The 11084-nt window shown below is 70.0% G+C and overlaps 1 protein-coding gene across 1 annotated transcript; it reads left to right on the top strand.

The window, feature by feature from the left end:
- Positions 1 to 197: 197 nt before the first annotated feature.
- Positions 198 to 10847, top strand: LOC141477902 (single-stranded DNA-binding protein 3-like; the record flags this gene model as incomplete). Its single annotated transcript, XM_074167079.1, is given in 18 exon segments — positions 198 to 253; positions 1555 to 1627; positions 1792 to 1824; positions 1826 to 1854; positions 2932 to 3016; positions 7453 to 7542; positions 8332 to 8415; positions 8593 to 8619; positions 8622 to 8654; positions 8791 to 8860; positions 8961 to 9031; positions 9409 to 9430; positions 9876 to 9945; positions 10103 to 10148; positions 10264 to 10299; positions 10415 to 10469; positions 10607 to 10677; positions 10769 to 10847. Coding segments are annotated over 18 exon segments (1030 nt in total), but the record flags the coding sequence as incomplete, so codon positions are not given.
- Between the last annotated feature and the right edge of the window lie 237 nt (positions 10848 to 11084).

The following is an 11084-nucleotide window of genomic DNA, read 5'->3' as shown; positions in this document are numbered from 1 at the left end:
GGGGCGGCGTTGCTGGAACAGCCAGGCGGGGGGAGGCGGCGGCGGCGCGGGGACCCCCGGCCCGGCGCGGCGGTTTCAAGCTCCCCCGCGGGCGCGCGGCCGGAGCCGCCGGGGCCGGGGCCGGGGCCGGGATGGCGGCGGGGGAGCGGGGCCGGGGCCGGGGCCGCTGACAGCCGGTGCCGCGCCGCCGCCCCAGCATGTACGCCAAGGGCAAGGGCTCCGGTGTGCCCTCGGACGGCCAGGCCCGCGAGAAGTGAGTGCGGCGGGAGGCGGGAGCCCCGGGATGGGGGGGGCCGGGTAAGGGGGGGGGGGGGGAGGGCGCGGAAGTTTGCCGGGGCGGCCGCCGGGGAGCGGGGACGGAGAGGGAGGATGGTCGGGGGGAGTTTGGGGGATGGGGGGGGGGGGGGAACGGGGGGCGGGCGGACCCCCGCGGCCCCGCCCCGCCGCCGGGCATCGGGAGCCGTCGGGGCTCAGCCGGACGGTACCGGGAGCCGCGATGTGCCCCGGGGGCAGCGGGAGCTGCGGTGCCCCCCGGTCTGCGGCATCCACCGGAGCACCGGGAGCCGTGATGCTCCCCCCCGTCCCTACCATCCTACGGGGCACCGGCAGCCGTGATGCCCCCCTTCCTCGGTCCGCGGTATCTCCCCGGGTACCGGGAGCCGTGATGGTCCCCCGGTCCCTGCATCCCCCGGGCACCGTGATGGCCCCCCCCCGGACCTTACCTTCCACCGGGCACCGTGATGCTCCCCGGTCCCTGCATCCCCCGGGGCACCGGGAACCGTGATGTACCCCCGGTCCCTGCCATCCCCCGGGCACCGCCGTCCCCCCCCCGGGTCATTACCATCCCCCGGGGCACCGGCAGCGTGACCCGGCATCCCCGACTGTCCCCGTCCCCGCTGTGCCCCGGTGCCCTGGGCCACCGCTGTCCCCGATGGGGCCCTGTCTGTCCCCAGGACACCTGCCAGACCCGGGGGGGCTGCACCCCACGATGGTCCCCCTGTGCCCGGACACCCCCGTGGGGTCCCTGTGGGTCCCGTTCCCCGCTGCCGGGGGTGATGGAGCACCAGGGACGGGGCTTTTGTGTCCCCCGGAGTGTCCCCCGGCCAGGGGACACCCACGGTGGCACTCACCCCTCGGCCACGTCCCGCGTGGGACGTGTCACCCGTCCCTCCCTCATCCCACCGAGGGGGCAACCGGGAACCAGCGTGGCCACCCCAGTGCTGGGGCTGGTCGCCGTGGAGGGCCGCCCGGTGTCACCCGTGGGACTCGGTGTCACCAGGATACCCGTGGGGGTCCCTCGCAGGGAGGTGTCGTGGAATCCCCCTCGTTAATTCCCCGCTTATTTAATGGGGGCTCCATCCTGGCGTCATTTTGGGCCGCCCCACCCCCTGCGTTTTTGGGGTCTGCCGGATGGGGATGTCACTGTGCCCCTCCGGCGGTGACAGTCGCGGGGGTGCTGTCCCCGCAGTGGGGCACCCCTGGGGCAGTGGGTCCCTTGGGGGGGGGGGCGCCATCGCTGACACCCTGTCCCCATCCCTGTCCCTGTCCCCGCAGGCTGGCACTGTACGTCTACGAGTACCTGCTGCACGTGGGGGCCCAGAAATCGGCCCAGACCTTCCTGTCGGAGGTAAGAGGGGGGGGGGACACCCCCCTATCCCAGGGGTGTGGGGCCCTGCAGCCCCCTCTCGGGCTCCTTGAGCCCATTCCCGGGGTGTCAGGCCTGGGGAGGTGATGCCTGACAACCCCCCCCCCCCCCCTTCCCTGCTCCTTGTCCCCCCCCCCTCTCCGCAGATCCGATGGGAGAAGAACATCACGCTGGGCGAGCCCCCCCGGCTTCCTGCACTCCTGGTGGTGGTGAGTCGGGATGGGGGGGGGGGGGGGGGGGGCCGGGAGAGGGGCTGGACCCCCCCCCCCCCGCGGCATTCCCTAGGCAGTGGGGCTGGGGTTGCGGCTGGGGGTTGCCCCCCCCCCTCCCCACGCTGCCGCCACATCACCTCGTACCCCATAAACCTGCCGTTCTGCTTTTCCCATCAGTGATTTCGCGCCCCCCCCACCCCCCCCGCCTTCTACGCCCCAGTTCCTTCCCCCCCCCCCCGCCTCGCCATCCCGCCCGGCCCCTCCAGATGGATCCAATTTGGCACCAAGCGTGGGGCAGAGGGGGGGTCCCAGCCTGGGGCCGGACCCCCCGCACCCGGGGGGGGAGCCCCAGCAGAGCACATGGGGTGGCGGGGGGGGGGGTGTGTGTGCTGGGGGGCAGAGGGGGGAGAGGGTGTCATGGTGGGGATCTCATGAAGGGGGGGCTCAGCGGGGCGCAGGATGTGGCCGTGCCGGGCGCCGCGGTGCCGCCAGCGCCGCATTTAGCCATTTCCAATAAACGATTAGTTGGTGATTTATGGGGGGGGGGGGGGAACAGCAGGGAAAGGGGGGGGGGCACAGCGCCTTCCAGGCCCTTAACCCTCCCACTGCTGGCACCCGGCCACTGCACCCCCCAAATCCGGGGGGGGGGGGGGGGGGGGGCACCCAGAAATGGTGCTGGTGGGGACGACATGCACTATGGGCCCCTCCGCTGGCCCAGACACCCCCCCACCCCAAGGTGGGGGGACACGGGCGGTGGGACCCCCCCATCCCGCCCTGGGATGCTGCAGCCTGATGTAAAGTCCCAGGAATTTGGGCTCTGGCCGTAGCGACCGTTTCCAGGGAAAACAGGCGGCAGCGCTGGAGCTGGGAGGCCCCCACCACAACGGGGCGGGGGGGGGGACACGACACAGCAGTGACCCCCCCAAATCTGCTGGCCATCAGTGACATGAGTGTGGCCGGGCTCAGCTGGTGGTGGGGGACGTGCTGTGGGGGCACGACGGGTGAGGGTGGTGTGGGGGGACGGGGACGCATCTCGAGGGGGGTGTCCTGACCCACTGTCCCCCCCACCTCCAGCGTCTTCTGGGACCTGTACTGTGCCGCTCCCGACCGCCGGGAAACCTGTGAGCACTCCAGCGAGGCCAAAGCCTTCCATGACTACGTGAGTACCGCGGTGCCGGGGGGGGGATTCGGTGCCCTGCTGTCCCCCCCCGCCCCGTGTTGGTGAGACCCGCCCCCCCCCCCCCCAGTGCCAGGGACACCGGCGGGCTGGGGGTTAACGTCGGCTCTGCCAGCCCCGGCCTCGCCAGCCTGGGTGACCTATTTTGCAGGGCGACGTGGAGGGGGGGGTAATCCCTGGGGGCCTGGCTCGGCGTCCCCCCCGCCCCCCAGGGACCCCAGCGTGCCCATCCCCTGCCACCAACCCCCCCACGGGGGACAGGGACCCCCAGATCCGGCCCCATCCCACAGACCCCATCCCATGGCGTGGGCGAACGGGTTCTGGCTTCCCAACCAGGGGGCACCCCGTGGGGTTGGGGTCTGTTCCCCCTCACCCCAAGGGCCACCACGGTCCTGGGGCTTGGTGGGACCCCCCCCCCCACCTCCGTCACCGGTGGGACACCCCCCACCCCCCCCCCGCCACCGGCAGCCCCGCTCCATATCGGCGCCAGCTCTGGGCGAGTTAATCATTGGCACAGAGTCAACAGCCGGGCTGCCCGCTCCTGCCGGGGCTGCGGGCAGGGCTGCAGGCAGGGGGGGGGACGGGGGTGTCAGGAGGAGAACCGGGTCCTGGGGTGGTGGGGACCCGCTGAGGGGGGGGGGGGTGTGTCTGGGAGGGGGCACCTTGCCCTGGGACAGGGGGTGGTGTGTGGTCCCAGGGGTGTGGGATGCAGGATGCTGCGGGGTCCGTGGTGGCAAGGGATACGGGATGCTGGGGGGGGGGGCGGTCCTCGGCACTGTGGGATGTGGGATGCTGGGGGGTCCACAGCACTGGGATATGGGATGCTGGGGGGTCCATGGTACTGGGATGCAGGATGCTGCGGGGTCCATGATGGCAAGGGATATGGGATGCTGGAGGGGTCCACGGCACTGGGATACGGGATGCTGGAGGGGTCCGTGGCACTGGGATGTGGGATGCTGCGGGACCCTTGGCACTGGGATATGGGATGCTGGGGGGTCCATGGCCCTGGGATACAGGATGCTGTGGGATCCTCAGCGCTGGGATGCGGGATGCTGGGGGGTGTCCACGGCACTGGGATGTGGGATGCTGCGGGGTCCACGGTGCCGCAGGATGTGGGATGCTGTGGGATACAGGATGCTGTGGTGTGCAGGATAGGATGCCATGGGATGCGGAAGGCCGTGGGATGCAGGATGCGGTGGGATGTAGAGAGATGCAGGATGCCGTGGGGCATACAGGGATGGGGGATGGCGTGGGACAGACGGTGCTGTGCCTTGTGGGATACGTGGTGCTGTGCGGGGGGGGGGGTGTGTGTGTGCTGTGGGGCACGCGGTGCTGGGGGATGCAGGATGCTGCGGTATCCATGGTACCGTGGGATGCAGGATGCTGCGGGGTCCGTGGTGATGTGGGATGCTGTGGGATGCAGGAGGCCACAGGGCACACGCTGCCCCCCAACTCCCTCCCCATCCCACCAGAGCGGGCCTCCCCCTACCACCCCCCCCTTTCCCTGGGTGCTCAGCACCCCACAACAGCACCCAGTTTGGGGGTGGGGGTGACCAGGCTCCCCTCGGGGATGCCTGTCACCGCTGTGGGGGCAGCGGGTCCCCCGTGGGCGTGCGTGGGCACGCGTGTGCCTGCGCCAGCACCGCGGGGGCTGCAGCAGGGCCCCCCCCCCCCCCCCCCTCCCCTCGCCACCCCCCCCACCCCTCTCCCCTCGCCGCCCCCGGCCCCCGGCGCGGCACAGAGCTGATTTCCATGCTGGAATTAATGAGGCTGCCGGTGCGGTGACGCCGGGGACATGGCGCGGGTCAGGCCGCGTTGCCATGGCAGTGCTGCCTGGCAGGCAGAGCCGGGGCGCTGGGGACTGCTGCTGGGGGGGGGAGCCCCCGCAGCGCCCCCCCCCCCCCCCCCAACTCTGCACCCCAGCACGGCCACGGCCCCATCCCGGTGCCCACCGACCACCGCGGCCAAACTGGTACCCACGGGGTGAACTGGGGCTCCCTGGCGTGGAGCGGGTGCCCCTTGCCCTCCCCACGGGTGCTGTTTGCATCCCCCCGAGGTGCATCAGGACCCCCCCCACCCTGAGCATCGTGGGGACGGTGACCCCCCCCGTCCAACCTGTGTGGGGCAGTGGGGGGAGCAGTGCAGCAGCCAGCCCCACAGCCGGGTTTGGGGTCTCCCTCCAGGGTGCAGTGCTGTGGGGAGCCCCCAGCCTGCACCCCCCTCCCCCCCCCGTATTCCCCCCCATTTTCTCCCTCCTGACCTTGAGCCTGCAGGAGGAGCCAAAACTCCCCAACTTGTTGCCATGGCAACTCTGCTTTGCATCACTGAGTGATGGGGGGGGGGGGGGCCCAATTCAGTCCCTGCCACAGCGGGGGGGGGGGACAGCACTGTCCCCCTTGTGGGGCTGGAGCTGGGGGGCAGTGCTGGCCCCGCTCTGAGCACCATCCCTGTGCTGTGGGGCAGGAGAGTGGGGGGGTCCCCAAGAGGGGACAGGGCCTGTGCCCCCCCGCCCCCAGGCAGAGGCTGCCCTGCTGTCGCTGGGGTGGCTCTGTGGGCACTGTATGGGCCCCACGGCTGTGGGGTGACACTGCTGCCATCGCACCCGGCACCCCTCCTGGCACCCTCTCGGTGAAGGGGACGGGCCCCCTGGGGCAGCTGCTGGTTAGGGACCAGTCCCCTGTGCCCTGCTGGGGTGGGCGAGGGTGGGTGGGCACCATGGTGGCTCCAGTGATGAGCAGCATGATGTGCTCTGGGATGGGCACTTTGGTGGGACTGTGGTGGGACCATGGTGGCTCCACGGTGGCTCCATGATAGCTTTGTGTTGGGTACCGTCATGGGCGCTGTGGTGAGCTCCATGATGGGCTCTGTGATGGTTCCGAGATGGACACCGTGGTGGGCTCTGTGGCAGGACTGTGGTGGGAGACTGTGGTAAGCTCCATGATGGCTCTGTGTTTGGTGCCATGATGGGCACTGTGGTGGGACCATGGTGAGATCCATGATGGCTCTTTGATGGGCACCGTGGTGGGATTGTGGTGAGCTCCATGATAGGCTCTGTGATGGTTCCAGGATGGGCACCATGATGGTCTCTGTGGTGGGACTATGGTGGGACCATGGTGAGCTCCATGATGGCTCTGTGTTGGGCACCACAATGGGCACTGTGGTGGGATTGTGGTGAGCTCCATGGTGGGCTCTGTGATGGCTCTATGATGGGCACCGTGGTGGGCTCCATGGTGGGACCGTGGTGGGTTCTATGATGGCTCCCTGATGAGCTCCATAGTGGAACCATGATGGGCTCCCTGATGTCCCCTACCGCAGTGGGGGACGAGGGGTTAGCGAGGAGGGATGCTGGGGGGGTTCAGGGCATTGGGGGTGGTTTCTGGATGGGGGACACTGCGCCTGCCGCCCCTGCCCCCCCCCAGTCCCTCGCAGTCTCGCCAGTTCCCCCCGGGCTCTGTTGGTTTTGGCTGCCTGCACAGACCCCCATTGTCTTGCAGATGCCCCCCGGGGCTGGGGAGCGCTGGGAGCCCCATCCTGCAGCTGGAAAATGAGGCTGGGGGCCATGGGACCCCCCATCCAGCCCCTGGGCCCCAGCGCAGCCGTGCCGTGGGGCAGGGACCCCCGGCTGGGTGCCCCCAGGCACCCACTGTCACCCGTGTGCCTGGTGTCACCCATCTCCCAGGCGTGAGCCGTGTGCTGGCGTGACCCCTGTGCCCCCCACGGGACCCCCCAGGGTCTCGCTGTCCCCACTCCCCATCCCCATTCCTGTGCTGGCAGCACCCATGGGTGCCCCAACCCCATCACCCATTGCTGGGTGATGCCCCCCCCGCTTCCATCCAAATGCAGCCGGGGGCCCCCCCTCCCCCTGCAGCAGGCTGGGGGGCCGTGGGGCAGCGCGGGGGCCCCCCGGGTGGAGGGGGCAGTGCGGGGTCCCCCCCCTCCTTCTCCTCCTCCCCTACAAATTGAAACCAGTTGTGGCGGAGGGGCCGAGCCGGAAAACCGGCACATTCCTTCCCTTAACAGCTCCCCTCGGACGGGGCCGGCAGGCGAGTGGGGCCAGGGCCCCCTGCCCACGCCCCCCCCGGCCCAGCCAGCCCCCTTGGGGTCCCCCCGGGGCCAGCCGCAGCCCCCTGCCCCCCGCCCCCCGGTTTGGCTGGGGGGGGGGGAGGATGGTGCCGGGTTCTCCCCGCGCCGCCCTCTTGCTCGCGCAGGGTGAGCTCAGCCGGCGTCACCCTGTTGGCTGGTTGGGGACATGGGGACACGGTGGCCCTGGGGATGGAGGCCAGCCCCGGTGCCCCCCCCCGCCCCGAGATGTACCAGGGAGGCCACATCCGGCACTGCGGGGTGCTGGGGGGGGGGGCTACTGGGGGATCCCCCCCCCCCTACTCCCCCCCTGGTGCTGAGCTCTCCTCTCCCCGCAGAGCGCGGCGGCGGCTCCCAGCCCGGTGATGGGGAACCTGCCCCCCGGGGACGGAATGCCGGGGGGGCCCATGCCCCCCGCCTTCTTTCAGGTACCAGCCTGCCCGCACTGGGGGCCCCGGGGCTGTGCCCCCCCCTTGCCTGCGATGCCTGCGTGGGGCTCGGGGGTCCTGGGGGGGTGTGTGTGTGTGTCATCCTGCTGCGTGTGCTTGTGCACGCATGTGCGAGCATGCAGATGTGTGTGTGAACATACATGTGAGCATGCGTGTGTGTGTGGTAGCACGTGTATGTGTGCATAGGTGTGTGAGCTTGCTTGTGCACGTGTGAGCATACACGTGCGTGCATGCACAAGTGTGAGCATCGTTTGTGCTCACAGCATGGCGTGTGAGCATGCGTGAGCGTGCACACGTGTCCCCGCAGAGCTCTAAGTGTGCATCCAGGCACTGCACGCGTGTGTGTTGCATGACGCAGGTGTGTGCACAGAGAGCTCCTGTGTGTATGCACGGGCACTGCATGTGCGCAAACACGTGTGTGTGTGAGCATGCACATGCGTGTGAGCCTGTGTTGTGCCTTACCAGGAGCTCGGTTGTGCTCCCTGTGCCATGTGTGCAGGCGTGTGCGTGCCCTTAGCGTGTTCACACACCCGAGCACCGCGTGTGCGTGCAGCTGGGGGGGGGGTTACACAAACCAGGGGCCCCCCCATGCCGTGGCACAACCAGACACTCCCCCCCCCACCCCCCAAGTGCTGCCCCCTCCCCAGGCTGGGGTCAGCCCCATGTTCCCCCCCCAACACCCCCCACCGGGGTGCCCCCCCCGCCCCCCCCCACCCGGGGGCCGCTGCCCCCCCCCCAGCCCATAACCGTGTTTTATTTCTCTTGAAGGGACCTGCGGGCTCTCAGCCATCACCCCACGCCCAACCTCCGCCCCACAACCCCGGGGCCCCCATGCTGGGGCCACACAGCCAGGTAAGGGCACAGCCCGGCAGCGCCCCCCCAACCCCCCCCCCCCACAACAACAGCGCCCGCAGGAATGCCCCAGCCCCCCCTCGCCCCGGCCCCCCCCCCCCCCCCCCCCCAGGGTGATGCCACAACCTCCCCCCCCCCCAGCTCCAACTCACCCCCTTCCCCATCCTTCTCTTGCAGCCCTTCATGTCCCCCCGCTATCCCCGGTGGCCCCCGGCCCCCCCCTCCGGATGCCCAACCAGGTGAGGTGGTTGCGGACGGGACACACACACACCCCCCCCCCGAGCCCCCCCCCACCCAAGTGGGTGCAGACCCCTCTGGGTGGGGGTCCCACAGCACCCTGACCCACTGTCCGTCCCCCCCCCACCTTCTCCGCAGCCTCCCGTGGGTGTCCCCGGCTCCCAGCCGCTGCTGCCCAACGCCATGGATCCGGCGGCGCGGTCGCAGGGTGAGTTGGGGGGGGAGGTCCCTGTCCCCATGTCCCCCCCCCCCCGCCCCGAGCTCGGTGGGGGGGTGCTGTGGGGTCTCATGCCTCCCCCTTTGTGCAGGGCATCCCGGCATGGGGGGCCCGATGCAGCGTATGAACCCCCCGCGAGGCATGGCCGGCATGGCCCCCCAGGTGAGGGGGGCACGGGGGGACAGGGATGCAGGGATGGGGACAAGGATACAGGGATAGGGATACAGGGATGGGGACAGGGAAACAGGGATGGGGCTGGGGACAGGGATGCAGGGATGGGGACAAGGATACGGGGATAGGGATACAGGGATGGGGACAGGGAAACAGGGATGGGGCTGGGGACAGGGATGCAGGAATGGGGACAATGATACAGGGATAGGGATACAGGGATGGGGACAGGGATGCAGGGATGGGGACAAGGATACAGGGATGGGCTTGGGGACACAGATATGGGGATGGGGTTGGGGACAGGGGTGGAGACAGGAAGATGGGAACAGGAACGGGGTCTGGGACTGGGATGGGGCTGGGTTTCGGGACAGGGAGACATGGTTGGGGATTGGGGTAGGTTTGGGGACAGGGATACAGGGATGGGGTTGGGGACAGGGATGCAGGGATGGAGACAAGGATACAGGGATGGGGACAGGGTTGGGGACAGGGATGGGGACGAGGATACAGGGATAGGGTTGGGGACAGGGATGCAGGATGGGGATGGTGTTGGGGACAGGGATACAAAGATGGGGACAAGGATACAGGGATGGGGACGGGGTTGGGGACAGGGGTGGAGACAGGGATACGGGGATGGTGACAGGAAGATGGGGACGGGAACAGGGAGTGGGACTGGGATGGGGCTGGGTTTGGGGACAGGGAGACTTGGATGGGGATGGGGATAGGTTTGGGGACAGGGATACAAGAATGGGGCCAGGGATGAGGTTGGGAACTGGGATACAGGGACGGGGACAGGGACGGGGATGTCCCTGTCCCTGCTGACCCCCTGCTCTCCCCACAGACCTACGGGCAGCGGGATGCGTCCCCCCCCCCAGCTCGCTGGCCGGCCCTGGCATGCCCACCATGAACATGTAAGGCACTTGTCCCCCCCCATAGCGCCCCCCGTGCCCCGCAGCTGGGCAGGGGGGACCCGGGTGGCCACACAGGGTTGGGTCGGGAGGGGGGGGGGGGGAGGGAGCAGGCACCAGCAGGAACCCCCCCCCCTCACCTCTCCCCATTTCCTTCCAGGGGCCCCGGTGGCCGCGGACCCTGGCCGAACCCCAACGCCAACTCCGTAAGTACTGGGGGGGGGGGCAAATACCTTTGAGGGGGGGGGACATAACTTGGGCCATGGGGGTGCTGGCTCTGTGCCCCCCCATGCTGACCCCTCCCCTTTTGTCCCCCCCCAGATCGCCTACTCCTCCTCGTCCCCTGGGAACTACGTGGTGAGTATCGGGGTGCACTCGGGGGGATGGGGGGGGGGGGGGGGGGGCTGTGGTGCAGCCAAACCTGCTGTGCCCCCCCACCCCTGACCCACCTCTTTCCTTTCCCCCCCCCCAGGGCCCTCCCGGGGGCGGTGGCCCCCCCGGCACCCCAATCCTGCCCAGCCCCGGAGGTGAGTGTCTGCAGCAGGGAGAGGGACAGGAGGAGGCGCAGGGGTGGGGGGTGGACATTATTGGGGGGGGGGGGGGGAAATTTGGGGTGTTGTGCTTACCCCCCCATCTGTGTGTGTGTGTCTTCCCCCCCCCCCAGACTCCACTAACTCCAGCGAGAACATGTACACCATGATGAACCCCATTGGGCCCGCGGGGAACCGGCCGAACGTGAGTCATGGGGATTTGGGGGGGGGGGGGGACACAGGGATGGCAGGGGGGTGTCCCGCATCGCTCACCGCCCCCCCCCTCTTCCTTCCAGTTCCCGATGGGGCCCGGACCCGAGGGGCCCATGGGTGGCATGAGCGCGATGGAGCCCCATCACATGAACGGATCCTTAGGTGGGTACCCCCCCCACCCCAAACAGCGCCCCCCCCGGCTGGGTGTCCCCCGTCCCCCCCACCCCCAGCATGCCCAGGAGGTGGCGGGGGGGGGGTCCCCCACCCCGCTGCGGCCACATCCCGCGGTCCGTGAGCTCCATCTGCGGGCGGCCGGGCTCTGTGCAGGGCCCTGCCACAACACGGGGGGGGGGGGTGTCACGGAAAAAGGGGGGGGGACACACGGATGAGGTGGGGGGG

Source organism: Numenius arquata, unplaced genomic scaffold (genome assembly GCF_964106895.1).
Source record: "Numenius arquata unplaced genomic scaffold, bNumArq3.hap1.1 HAP1_SCAFFOLD_1748, whole genome shotgun sequence".
In the NCBI taxonomy this organism is placed as follows: Eukaryota; Metazoa; Chordata; class Aves; order Charadriiformes; family Scolopacidae; genus Numenius; species Numenius arquata.
This window is presented reverse-complemented; position numbering and strand designations above follow the sequence as displayed.